The 13741-nt window shown below is 50.7% G+C and overlaps 1 protein-coding gene and 1 long non-coding RNA gene across 4 annotated transcripts; one reads left to right on the top strand and one right to left on the bottom strand.

The window, feature by feature from the left end:
• Nucleotides 1-3604: 3604 nt before the first annotated feature.
• LOC130520572 (H-2 class II histocompatibility antigen, E-S beta chain-like) lies at nucleotides 3605-13264 on the bottom strand. Of its 3 annotated transcripts, none has more exons than XM_057024261.1 (6): nucleotides 13106-13264; nucleotides 12405-12677; nucleotides 6639-6852; nucleotides 6492-6559; nucleotides 4164-4277; nucleotides 3605-3992 (listed from the first exon to the last, which is right to left on the bottom strand). In XM_057024261.1, the coding sequence occupies exons 1-6, from the start codon at nucleotides 13158-13160 to the stop codon at nucleotides 3967-3969; spliced, it is 750 nt and encodes a 249-aa protein (XP_056880241.1). In that variant the 5' UTR covers nucleotides 13161-13264; the 3' UTR covers nucleotides 3605-3966. The 3 variants fall into 3 exon arrangements, with proteins under 3 accessions (XP_056880241.1, XP_056880242.1, XP_056880244.1); XM_057024262.1 differs by lacking the exon at nucleotides 6639-6852 and adding an exon at nucleotides 9351-9564; XM_057024264.1 differs by lacking the exons at nucleotides 6492-6559; nucleotides 6639-6852 and adding exons at nucleotides 9205-9270; nucleotides 9349-9564.
• Nucleotides 5841-6643, top strand: LOC130520575 (uncharacterized). The gene is made up of 3 exons (XR_008948929.1): nucleotides 5841-5921; nucleotides 6077-6099; nucleotides 6464-6643. It is a non-coding gene; the product is annotated as an uncharacterized LOC130520575 (long non-coding RNA).
• Nucleotides 13265-13741: the final 477 nt, after the last annotated feature.

Raw genomic sequence — 13741 nt, forward strand, 5'->3', positions numbered from 1 at the left:
AGGAACCTCAGGAACAAAGAACACAAGAATTGGAAGCGTTCTCCGATCACCTCAACAAAACAGACCAGCATGTAAAATTCACCCGGGAAGATGTAAAAGGAAACAGTCTGGCCTTTCTGGACTGAGCAGTCAAGATCATGAGGACAGAAACCTCACCATCGAAGTCTACAGGAAACCTACACATACTGACCAGTACCTCCAGTTTGACTCTCACCACCCACTGGAACACAAGTTGGAAGTGATCAGAACTCTCCAACACCGGGCCAGAGAAATACCCACCACATCCCAAGGCAGGAAGAAGGAACAGGACCACATTAAGACAGCTCTCAACATGTGGCTACCCAGACTGGGCCTTCACCAGGACCTCAGGAAAGCAGACCCCAGCAAAGGAGAGGAGGAGAGAAACAAACGCCGCAGCGTTTCCATCCCCTACCTGTCTGGAGTCTCGGAGAAGTTTAGGAGGATCCTCCAGAAACACGACATACCGGTTCATTTCAAACCCAGCAACACTCTCAGACAGAGGCTGGTCCACCGGAAGGACAAGACACCAAGACCCAAACAAAGTAATGTTGTTTATGCTGTGCAGCACCAGGAGGAACGTGAGGAACATTGGGGAACCAAGCAACCACAGAAGAAGGCACAACACAGACGCGCCACCTCTTCAGGTCAGGACTCAGCAGGTCCACCTACTCCTAAAGGAGAGTGGGCACTCCTCCAGGACAGCCCAGTACGGGTACTGGCCAGAGAAGACCGCTGGTCTGAGAGGGGGGTCAAGGAAGCATCCATGTCAAACTGGAAAAACCATCCTTAAACAGAGGTGGTGGCCTGAGGCACTTCCTGTCACCCACAACAATGCAGTCCTCCACTCCTTCCAACAAAACAAACATTCACACCATTCCAGGAGACCCAGTGACTCATCACCATGTGATCCAGCAGACAAAGGGGAGACACCTCAACAGAAACTAGGTGAACGACCCGACCAACGACCCTGCTAACGACTCTCAGGTGACCACCCAGATCATTAGCATGCTAATGGTCCACAGGGGCTATATATTTCAAGCTCTCTCCCCAGCGATTTCAGAACTGAAGAAGCCTTCTGGATAGAAGGAGAAACGTCTTCAAGAGAAGAAACCCAGTCCAGTTGACAGAGAAAACTACCTTGGATACTGTCACAGAGTGAGCCGTGCCACTTACGCACACACTTCATACGCACACACTTCATACGCACACACAAACATTTCATTTCCATTCTGTTCCGTCTTGGGTTACTCGGTTTAAGCATTTCAGACACACCACTTTTCACCATAGCTCACCAGCAGGACATACTTCCTGGTTTGGGGAAACCGAAGGACTGGTCCATGATTGTATATATGGAGGGGTTTCGCGGGTGCTACGGCACAATCTATTTTAGCGGGGGGTTTTTATTGGGGTAAATTGAACATGTATTTTACTGTGCACTGGGTGGTTGTTGGTGGTGGAAATTTGTTTTGGAAGTTTTACGCATATTTTGTATTTTCTTTTCGGTTGTAATTTGTGTGTTTGTAAATGTATTAGTGAGCGTAATAATTTTGATAATTGGTTTCACCTGTGGGAGGGGCTACAGGTATAAAAGCCCTGTAGTAGGCCCAAGACGGGGCTTCTTGTTGGTTATTGAGTTGGTTAGTCATTGTTGTGGAGGAAAAGAAATTGTTGGAAAAAAGTTAAACTGGTGGGGTGTAAGAGTGTGCAGGGTCTGTATGTATTGTATGGATTTAGCCTGGCATCTTCTGACGCCACTTTATTTTTGGTAAATTAAAATACATTTTTGGAGGAAAGAATCTCCCATCTCCCTCTGTCTCCTCCACCGCCGTTCATCCTTACGACAGATACAATGACCTGGGTGATTGAGAATCTACACAGACATCAATGTGATGATCCGCTATCAGGTCGTGCACTAACAGGGATTTACACAAAAGAGATCTAATATTTAACAGTCCACACTTAATTGTGATATTAGTTTCTCCAACTTGTGCTTCAGTATCAATTTTAATAAGATTTTGGTGATTGACCGCTCCCCCACTCTGTGCTTGGTGAACTTTTAACCGTGGAACAGAGACTACCTCTATAGTGTTAAATATGTTATTGTTGGTGGATGAGGGTTCTAAGGAAGCAGCAGAGAGGTGTGTAAGACACAACTCTGCATCCTGGTCTGGACCCTGGGTTGTCAGGTCACTTTGGGTCTAATAAAATTAGCCAGATTACTAGAAATGAGAGAAGCGCCATCTCGAGTGGGATGGACACCGTCTCTCCTAATCAGACCAGGTTTTCCCCAGAAGGTGCTCCAACTGTCTATAAAGGCCACCTGGTTATCGGGGCACCACCGTGACAGCCAGCGACGGAGCGATGACATGCGGCTAAACATCTCCTCGCTGGCCAGATTGGGGAGGGGACCAGAGAATGCTACGGAGTCCCACATCGTTTTTGCGTAGTTACACACCGACTCCAAGTTAATTTTAGTGACCTCCGACTGACGAAGCCGGGTGTCGTTGGCTCCGACGTGAATAATAACTTTACCAAATTTACGATTACGTCTCGCCAGCAGCCGTAAATTGGCTTCTATGTCGCCCGCTCTGGCCCCCGGAATGCACCTAACTATGGTCGCTGGAGTCGGCTTCACGTGGCGCAAAACAGAGTCGCCAATTACCAGGGTCGGTTTCTCAGCGGGTGTGTCGCCGAGTGGGGAAAAGCGGTTAGCCACGGGAAGCGGTTGGTGGGGCACCGTGGGCCTTTGTTTGGGGCTACGCTTCCTCCGAACCGTCTCCCAGCCGCCCTGGCTAGCCGGCTGCTCGGCTGCTGCCGGGGGACCGCTAGCTGAAGCTACGCTAGGCGGCTCCGCAGCAGCTAGCTTCTCCTGGCTACCTGACGCAACTCCAGCTAACTCCAAGCTGCGGAACCGTGTCTCAAGCTCACTAAGTCTCGCCTCCATAGCCATAAATAAACTACACTTTCTGCACCTATTCCCTTCACTAAAGGAGGCAGAGGAGCAACTAAACATTTCACACGCTGAACAGACAAAGACACCGGGTGGAACAGACGGTGAGGCCATGCTAATATAAGTTATTTCTCCCTGTTGTTATCGAGTGACTAGACTTTCCCGAGTATTCAATTGTAAATAAAGTGAATCCAACACGCACCGTGCACCAACGAACTCTATTAAGGAGACAGGAAGTGACGTAATGCGTTACCTGACGGAAGATTCCAAAGTTTCTTTCACTCAAACTGATGTGATGTCGAGTCAAACCCGAGTTTGCTGATATGTGATATTGATCTTTTATTACCACGTTATTAGCAGAATCTTCCATGTTCAAATTATTGAGCAATAATCTTTGTGCTCATCTTCATTTCTGTCTCTCTTGGTCATCACAGATTAACAATCTACTGAATAATCCCTCAAATCTGAACAACAATCACACATTTATTCACTATTGTTGAGCTGCTGAGATGATTCCCTCTCAAATGATCTTTAAATCTGATGGATTCCTCATGATCACACATCTTTATTTCTGCCACCAGGGGGCAGCAGCCCTGAAATGTCCAGAATAAGCAGGTTATTAATGAGACATCAGAGTTCTCAGGTGGTTTATTGGAGTTATAAATGCATCACATCAGAAGATTAGAAAATATCAATCACACAAACTGTCAGCTCTGACTGATCACATTACTGATCACATTACTGATCACATTACTGATCACTTTACTGATCACATTACTGATCACATTACTGATCACATTATTGATCACATTTGTTGAAGGAGCAGAAAGAAAATGCTGATTATGACAGAGAAGCTCAACAGTCCAGATAAATGCAGCCCAGAACCAGGTTCTGGACCAGAATGCAGATCATCAGCCGCTCCAGCAGGTGGCAGGCAGCAGGAGGATACAGAACCAGGTCCAGGACCAGGACCAGGACCAGGACCAGGACCAGGATCAGTTATTGGGAACCAGGATCCTCCCTAAAGAAAGAAAGAGACACACAACAGGGTCAGGGACTCAACTGGTCTGAACCATCCAAACTGGTCTGAACCATCCAAACTGGTCTGAACCATCCAAACTAGTCTGAACCAGCCAAACTGGTCTGAACCATCCAAACTGGTCTGGGATAAACTGGGATAAACTGGTCTGACCTCGAGATTTTCTCTTGAAGTAGATGAATCCAGCCAGAGACAAGATCAGACCCAGGATCAGGCCTGATGCTCCGATGGCGATCTGGTTCCTCTCAGATTCAGGCATGGATGGGTCTGAGGGGAGACAGGTGGGGACAGACAGGTGAGTCTGACAGACAGACAGGCAGCAGAGCAGACAGACAGGTGAGTCTCTGACAGACAGACAGGCAGCAGAGCAGACAGACAGGTGAGTCTCAGACAGGCAGCAGAGCAGGCAGACAGGTGAGTCTCTGACAGGCAGCAGAGCAGACAGACAGGTGAGTCTCAGACAGGCAGCAGAGCAGACAGACAGGTGAGTCTCAGACAGACAGGCAGCAGAGCAGACAGACAGGTGAGTCTCTGACAGACAGACAGGCAGCAGAGCAGACAGACAGGTGAGTCTCAGACAGGCAGCAGAGCAGGCAGACAGGTGAGTCTCTGACAGGCAGCAGAGCAGACAGACAGGTGAGTCTCTGACAGGCAGCAGAGCAGACAGACAGGTGAGTCTCAGACAGACAGACAGGCAGCAGAGCAGGCAGACAGGTGAGTCTCAACAGGCAGCAGAGCAGACAGACAGGTGAGTCTCTGACAGACAGACAGGCAGCAGAGCAGACAGACAGGTGAGTCTCTGACAGACAGACAGGCAGCAGAGCAGACAGACAGGTGAGTCTCAGACAGGCAGCAGAGCAGGCAGACAGGTGAGTCTCTGACAGACAGACAGGCAGCAGAGCAGACAGACAGGTGAGTCTCTGACAGACAGACAGGCAGCAGAGCAGACAGACAGGCGAGTCTCTGACAGGCAGCAGAGCAGACAGACAGGTGAGTCTCTGACAGACAGACAGGCAGCAGAGCAGACAGACAGGCGAGTCTCTGACAGGCAGCAGAGCAGACAGACAGGTGAGTCTCTGACAGACAGACAGGCAGCAGAGCAGACAGACAGTGAGTCTCAGACAGGCAGCAGAGCAGACAGACAGGTGAGTCTCTGACAGACAGACAGACAGGCAGCAGAGCAGACACACAGTGAGTCTCAGACAGGCAGCAGAGCAGACAGACAGGTGAGTCTCTGACAGACAGACAGGCAGCAGAGCAGACAGACAGGTGAGTCTCAGACAGGCAGCAGAGCAGACAGACAGGCAGAGCAGACAGACAGTGAGTCTCTGACAGACAGAAGACAGGCAGCAGAGCAGACAGACAGGCGAGTCTCTGACAGGCAGCAGAGCAGACAGACGGTGAGTCTCTGACAGACAGACAGGCAGCAGAGCAGACAGACAGGCGAGTCTCTGACAGGCAGCAGAGCAGACAGACAGGTGAGTCTCTGACAGACAGACAGGCAGCAGAGCAGACAGACAGGTGAGTCTCAGACAGGCAGCAGAGCAGACAGACAGGTGAGTCTCAGACAGACAGACAGGCAGCAGAGCAGACAGACAGGTGAGTCTCAGACAGGCAGCAGAGCAGACAGACAGGTGAGTCTCTGACAGACAGACAGGCAGCAGAGCAGACAGACAGGTGAGTCTCAGACAGGCAGCAGAGCAGACAGACAGGTGAGTCTCAGACAGACAGACAGGCAGCAGAGCAGACAGACAGGTGAGTCTCAGACAGGCAGCAGAGCAGACAGACAGGTGAGTCTCAGACAGACAGACAGGCAGCAGAGCAGACAGACAGGTGAGTCTCAGACAGGCAGCAGAGCAGACAGACAGGTGAGTCTCTGACAGACAGACAGGCAGCAGAGCAGACAGACAGGTGAGTCTCAGACAGGCAGCAGAGCAGACAGACAGGTGAGTCTCAGACAGGCAGCAGAGCAGACAGACAGGTGAGTCTCAGACAGGCAGCAGAGCAGACAGACAGGTGAGTCTCTGACAGACAGACAGGTGAGTCTCAGACAGACAGACAGACAGGTGAGTCTCAGACAGACAGACAGGTGAGTCTCAGACAGGCAGCAGAGCAGACAGACAGGTGAGTCTCTGACAGACAGACAGGCAGCAGAGCAGACAGACAGTGAGTCTCAGACAGGCAGACAGACAGGCAGCAGAGCAGACAGACAGGTGAGCCTCTGACAGACAGGCAGGTGAGTCTCAGACAGGCAGCAGGCAGACAGACAGGTGAGTCTCAGACAGGCAGCAGAGCAGACAGACAGGTGAGTCTCTGACAGACAGACAGGCAGTAGAGCAGACAGACAGGTGAGTCTCAGACAGACAGACAGACAGGCAGCAGAGCAGACAGACAGGCGAGTCTCAGACAGGCAGCAGAGCAGACAGACAGGTGAGTCTCTGACAGACAGACAGGCAGCAGAGCAGACAGACAGGTGGTTACCCCAGTCTTTGACCAAAGGGGTTTTCAGGCTGGCGTGCTCCACCACGCAGGAGATCTTCTCTCCAGACCTGTTCCAACACATCAGAGCCGTCAGTACCGGGTCAGTCAAGGTCGTTGACCTGCATCTGGCCGTAGAGCCGGACCCACCTGGGCGTGTACTCCAGGTGAGAGTGCAGCTGGTAGAACCAGTCGCCGTCCGCCAGCTCGTCCGTGGAGGTCACATCCTGGCTGACCTCTTCTCCATCTCTCTGCCAGCTCACTTTGATGTATTTGGGGTAGAAGTCGTAGACGCTGCAGACCAACATGGCGGGATGTCCTCCAGCAGGGGGCACCACCGAGTGCACAATGACCTCTGGTTCCACTGGAGAGAAGAAGGTGGAGGTCAGAGGGGATTGGTGGTCATTTAGGCTGTGTCCTAACCCCCCGTACCCTACATAGTGCACTCAATCGTGTGGACGCCATTTTGAAATAGTGTCCGAATTCTTAGTGAGCATCGCGAGTGCACTCAATGTATCCCACAATGCACTGCAAAAAGTAGTGCACAACCGATGCACCCGAACTCAGTGATATATCCCATCAGCCTTTACGGTATCACGTGATAATCTGTCGATGGCGGGTAAACGAGTAGTAATGACGTACAAATGTATGTATTATTGTGTTATTATTTTTATATGCTATTTGTTTCACATATCTTACTAGAGCGTAAAATTCTTTCACTTTAGTGGAACATTGCTGCCTCCATTTTAAATATGTTGTTGCCTTTATTTATTTATGCGCGACTATAAGCATCTTATTAGATTACGTCACCGGAAATCCATCCATCCATCCATCCATCATCCATCCATCATCCATCCATCATCCACATCCATCCATCCATCCATCATCAATCATCCATCCATCATCCATCCATCATCCATCCATCATCCATCCATCATCAGCATCCATCCATCCAATCCATCCAGATCCATCCATCCATCCATCATCCATCCATCCATCCATCCATCCATCCATCCAGCATCCATCCATCCATCCATCCTCCATCCATCCATCCATCCATCCATCCATCCATCCACATCCAGCCATCCATCATCCATCCATCCATCCATCAGCCAGCCATCCATCCATCATCCATCCATCCATCCATCCATCATCCATCCATCATCCATCCATCCATCCATCCATCATCCATCCATCATCCATCCATCAGCATCCATCCATCCAGCATCCATCCATCCATCAATCCCATCCATCATCCATCCATCATCCATCCATCATCCATCCATCCATCCATCAGCCATCCATCCAGAATCCAGCCATCCATCCATCCACATCCATCCATCCATCCATCCATCATCCATCATCCATCCATCATCCATCCATCATCCATCCACATCCAGCCAGCATCCAGCATCATCCAGCCATCAGCCATCCATCCACCATCCAGCCATCAGCCAGCAGCCATCCAGCCCATCCCCAGCCAGCAGCCACCAGCCATCCAATCCATCCATCAGCCAGCCAGCCAGCCAGCAGCCATCCAGCCAGCCAGCAGCCATCCAGCAGCCATCCAGCCAGCCGCCATCCATCATCCAGCCAGCCAGCCAGCCATCAGCCAGCCAGCCAGCAGAGCAGACAGACAGGTGAGTCTCTGACAGACAGACAGGTGAGTCTCTGACAGACAGACAGGTGAGTCTCTGACAGACAGACAGGCAGCAGAGCAGACAGACAGGTGAGTCTCTGACAGACAGACAGGCAGCAGAGCAGACAGACAGGTGAGTCTCAGACAGGCAGCAGAGCAGACAGACAGGTGAGTCTCAGACAGACAGACAGGTGAGTCTCTGACAGACAGACAGGTGAGTCTCTGACAGACAGGCAGCAGAGCAGACAGACAGGTGAGTCTCAGACAGACAGACAGGTGAGTCTCAGACAGGCAGCAGAGCAGACAGACAGGTGAGTCTCAGACAGACAGACAGGTGAGTCTCTGACAGACAGACAGGTGAGTCTCTGACAGACAGGCAGCAGAGCAGACAGACAGGTGAGTCTCTGACAGACAGACAGGTGAGTCTCTGACAGACAGACAGGCAGCAGAGCAGACAGTCAGGTGAGTCTCTGACAGACAGACAGGCAGCAGAGCAGACAGACAGGTGAGTCTCAGACAGGCAGCAGAGCAGACAGACAGGTGAGTCTCAGACAGACAGACAGGTGAGTCTCTGACAGACAGACAGGTGAGTCTCTGACAGACAGACAGGCAGCAGAGCAGACAGACAGGTGAGTCTCTGACAGACAGACAGGCAGCAGAGCAGACAGACAGGTGAGTCTCTGACAGACAGACAGGCAGCAGAGCAGACAGACAGGTGAGTCTCAGACAGGCAGCAGAGCAGACAGACAGGTGAGTCTCAGACAGACAGACAGGTGAGTCTCTGACAGACAGACAGGTGAGTCTCTGACAGACAGACAGGCAGCAGAGCAGACAGACAGGTGAGTCTCTGACAGACAGACAGGCAGCAGAGCAGACAGACAGGTGAGTCTCTGACAGACAGACAGGCAGCAGAGCAGACAGACAGGTGAGTCTCAGACAGGCAGCAGAGCAGACAGACAGGTGAGTCTCAGACAGACAGACAGGCAGGTGAGTCTCAGACAGGCAGACAGTAGAGCAGACAGACAGGTGAGTCTCTGACAGACAGACAGGCAGCAGAGCAGACAGACAGGTGGTTACCCCAGTCTTTGACCAAAGGGGTTTTCAGGCTGGCGTGCTCCACCACACAGGAGATCTTCTCTCCAGACTGTTCCAACACATCAGAGCTGTCAGTACCGGGTCAGTCGAGGTCGTTGACCTGCATCTGGCCGTAGAGCCGGACCCACCTGGGCGTGTACTCCAGGTGAGAGTGCAGCTGGTAGAACCAGTCGCCGTCCGCCAGCTCGTCCGTGGAGGTCACATCCTGGCTGACCTCTTCTCCATCTCTCAGCCAGCTCACTTTGATGTATTTGGGGTAGAAGTCGTAGACGCTGCAGACCAACATGGCGGGATGTCCTCCAGCAGGGGGCACCACCGAGTGCACAATGACCTCTGGCTCCACTGGAGAGAAGAAGGTGGAGCACCGGGTCAGAGGGGATTGGTGGTCATTTAGGCTGTGTCCTAACCCCCCCGTACCCTACATAGTGCCCTCAATCGTGTGGACGCCATTTTGAAATAGTGTCCGAATTCTTAGTGAGCATCGCGAGTGCACTCAATGTATCCCACAATGCACTGCAAAAAGTAGTGTACAACCGACGCACCCGAACTCAGTGATATATCCCATCAGCCTTTACGGTATCACATGATAATCTGTCAATGGGGGGTAAACGAGGAGAGATGACGTACAAATGTATGTATTATTATGTTATTATTATATGCTATTTGTTTCACATATCTTACTAGAGCGTAAAAGTCTTTCACTTTAGCCGAACATTGCTGCCTCCATTTTAAATATGTTGTTGGCTTTATTTATTTATACGCGACTATAAGCATCTTATTAGATTACGTCACTGGAAATGTCACCGGACACTAATTATTTGAGATAATAAGGAAGTGTTATGTTATTGTTATTGACATTAATATTTTAATCTATTATTATTATATAAAGATTATAACAGGGTAAAATATTCCATCATCCATCATCCGTCCATCCATCCATCCATCATCCATCCATCCATCCATCATCCATCATCCGTCCATCCATCCATCATCCATCCATCCGTCCATCCATCCATCATCCATCCATCATCCATCCATCATCCATCCATCATCCGTCCATCCGTCCATCCATCCATCATCATCCATCATCCGTCCATCCATCCATCACCATCCATCCGTCCATCCATCCATCATCCATCCATCATCCATCCAGCATCCAGCATCCAGCAGCCATCCAGCCAGCAGCAGCCAGCCAGCCAGCAGCCAGCCATCAGCCATCCAGCCAGCATCCAGCAGCCAGCCAGCCAGCAGCCAGCCATCAGCCATCCAGCCAGCCAGCCAGCAGCCAGCCAGCAGCCAGCAGCCAGCCAGCAGCCAGCCAGCCATCCAGCCAGCAGCCAGCCAGCAGCAGCCAGCCAGCAGCAGCCAGCCAGCCAGCCAGCAGCCAGCCATCAGCCAGCCAGCCAGCAGCCAGCCATCAGCCAGCATCCAGCCAGCAGCCAGCCATCCAGCCAGCCAGCCAGCCATCCAGCCAGCAGCCAGCAGCCAGCCATCCAGCCATCATCCATCCATCAGCCAGCCAGCAGCCAGCCATCCAGCCAGCCAGCCAGCCAGCATCCAGCAGCCAGCCATCCAGCCATCATCCATCCAGCCATCATCCATCCATCAGCCAGCCATCAGCCAGCATCCAGCCAGCCATCCATCCATCCATCCATCATCCATCCATCATCCATCCATCCATCATCCATCCATCCAGCATCCATCCATCATCCCATCCATCATCCATCATCCATCCAGCCATCATCCATCCATCATCCATCCATCCATCCATCATCCAGCATCCATCCATCCATCCATCCATCCATTCATCATCCATCATCCATCCATCATCCATCATCAATCATCCAGCCATCCATCCATCCATCCAGCCATCCATCCATCATCCATCATCCATCATCCATCATCCATCCATCATCCATCCATCCATCCATCCATCCATCCATCATCCATCCATCCATCCATCATCCATCCATCCATCCATCATCATCCATCATTCATCATCCATCATCCATCCATCCATCATCCATCCATCATCCATCCATCCATCCATCATCCATCCATCCATCCATCCATCCGTCCATCCATCCATCCATTCCTTTGAATGGCTCAGACTTCATGCCCTGGGAAGTGACTCTGTTATTGTAGGGTTATGAACTGGCCCGGAGCTCTGTAATATTTGTATCTTGAATTGGTTCTATTGTTAAAGACATTTTGAAATTGGCATTTTTCTTCTTGAAGTCTTCATTCAAAGAACACGCGGATTAGCAGTGACACACGAGAGGTATTGTGATCCAACAGAGCCCATCTCCAGGTCCCCAGGCCCTACTTCCTCACTGGGAGGCGTGTTGGTGGGATTGAGGAGGTCCTCGAAGTATTCCTTCCACCGGTCCACAACATGGATGATGGTCCAGAATCTTTTCGAGGCCGTCCGAAAGTCGTTCTCCATGGCCTCACCGAACTCTTCCCATGCCCGGGTCGTTGCCTCGGCAACCGCCGTAGCTGCACTCCGCTTGGCCTGCCGGTGCCTACCTGCTGCCTCAGGACTCCCACAGGCCAGTAAGGCCCGATACCACTCCTTCTTCAGCCTGACAGCATCCCTCACCACTGGTGTCCACCAGCGGGTTCAGGCATTGCCGACACGACAGGCACCAACCACTTGCGGCCACAGCACCGGTCAGCCGCCTCAACAATGGAGGCACGGAACATGGTCAGACTCAATGTCCCCCGCCTCCCCCCGGGACATGGTCAAAGCTCTCCCGGAGGTGTGAGTTGAAGCTCCTTCTGACGGGAGACTCTGCCAGGTGTTCCCAGCAGAACCTCACAACACGTTTGGGCCTGCCGGGTCTGTCTGCCCCCCCCCCCCCACCATCGGAGCCAACTCACCATCAGTTGACAGCTCCGCCCCTCTTCTTCAGTCATACATTTATTTTAAAAGTAATAATAATGATGATAATGATCATAAACATAATAACAATAATAAAACACAAATACATAAAATACAAAAGAATAAAATTGCAGTCAGTGATCTAAACTATTTCCCTGCAGTGACCGTGATCAACCACCAGGTGGCGCTGTTCGCCTGTTCGATCTGCTGCTGCAGGTGGATCCATGGATGATCAAGCGATCATCGGTGATCAATAGTGTGATGTGAGATTTGGGCTGTAAAGGAGCCGCAGACTTACCGGACTTTGACAGAATGTTGCTGTACCAGACCTTTATATTGTGCTGACAGTATCGCTCCTTCTTATCCCTCATCTCCTCCAGATATGAACTCAGATTATTCAGGTAATCCGCCTGATGTAATCCGTATTTCGTGAATCCCTCAAACTTCCCCACGCTGCTGCTGAAGCGGACAAGCATCAGTTTGTTGTAGTAAAATGATCTGGAAAACTCGATGTCCTTCAGATCGGTGGAGTTAAAATTACAGCGATCCACCTCATAATGTTGAAATCCACCTGCAGAGAGAAGAGGGGTCGGTATCGATGAGTGATCAGCGTATTAATGAGTGATCAGTGTATCAATGAGTGATCAGCGTATCGATCAGTGATCAGCGTATCGGTGAGTGATCAGCGTATCGATGAGTGATCAGTGTATCGATGAGTGATCAGTGTATTAATGAGTGATCAGCGTATCGATGAGTGATCAGCGTATCGATGAGTGATCAGCGTATCGGTGAGTGTGAGTGATCAGTGTATCGATCAGTGATCAGCGTATCGGTGAGTGATCAGCGTATCGATGAGTGATCAGTGTATCGGTGAGTGATCAGCGTATCGGTGAGTGATCAGCGTATCGATGAGTGATCAGTGTATCGATGAGTGATCAGCGTATTAATGAGTGATCAGCGTATCGATCAGTGATCAGCGTATCGATGAGCTGCTCTTACCTGCCGTGTACAGGCTGATGAAGAGGAGGAAGACTCTGAGAGATGATGAAGACATCCTGCTGTGAAGCTCGTGAAACGATCACTGACTCGATCTGAGTCGGAACTCAATTTAAAGTCGCGGTGACGTCAGCGGCTCATCAGCTGTTGCCAGGCAGACTGATCCGCTGGCGAGATCAGCTCGCGCTTCACCTGGAACGACCTCTGCAGGTTCTAAGATCCCTCGATCTGATTTAACCGGGTGACCAGAAGCTCTCCTTCTTCACCAACCCAGCGATTTTAATCTGGTGAGTTCGTTTTATGAGTTCTAATAATAATAAAAATAATTTTATGAGATCTAATAATAAATAAAGCTCCTAAACAAACAAAAGAGCTTCTGCTTGATGACCAGAGCGTCTAGAAGACAACCTTTAAAAGGGTAGATCTTTTCTACCAGCCACTGTGCTGATGGACACAACACCTGTCCAGGTGTCCTCCTGCCTCCTGAGGACAGGTTAGACTCCGCCCCCTGTGGCCTCATAAAGAACCCGAGTTCCTGTGAAGAACCGGGTCCATCCTGACAGAAGGTCTGGAGCTCCTGCCTGGCCCTGAACCCCCTTAGATGTATTTATTATTATTATTATTATTATTATTATTATT

The sequence above is a fragment of the Takifugu flavidus genome, unplaced genomic scaffold, assembly GCF_003711565.1.
Source record: "Takifugu flavidus isolate HTHZ2018 unplaced genomic scaffold, ASM371156v2 ctg430, whole genome shotgun sequence".
Classification (NCBI taxonomy): Eukaryota; Metazoa; Chordata; class Actinopteri; order Tetraodontiformes; family Tetraodontidae; genus Takifugu; species Takifugu flavidus.

What these genes read in the sequence shown, in the direction of transcription:
- LOC130520572 (XM_057024261.1), bottom strand. Translation starts at nt 13,160, where the DNA reads ATGTCTTCATCATCTCTCAGAGTCTTCCTCCTCTTCATCAGCCTGTAC. An exon ending in CAACATTCTGTCAAAGTCCG is followed by an intron (nt 6,853 to 12,404) that starts GTAAGTCTGCGG and finishes TCTTCTCTCCAG; the next exon opens with TGGAACCAGAGGTCATTGTG. An exon ending in CCCTTTGGTCAAAGACTGGG is followed by an intron (nt 4,278 to 6,491) that starts GTAACCACCTGT and finishes GTCTCCCCTCAG; the next exon opens with ACCCATCCATGCCTGAATCT.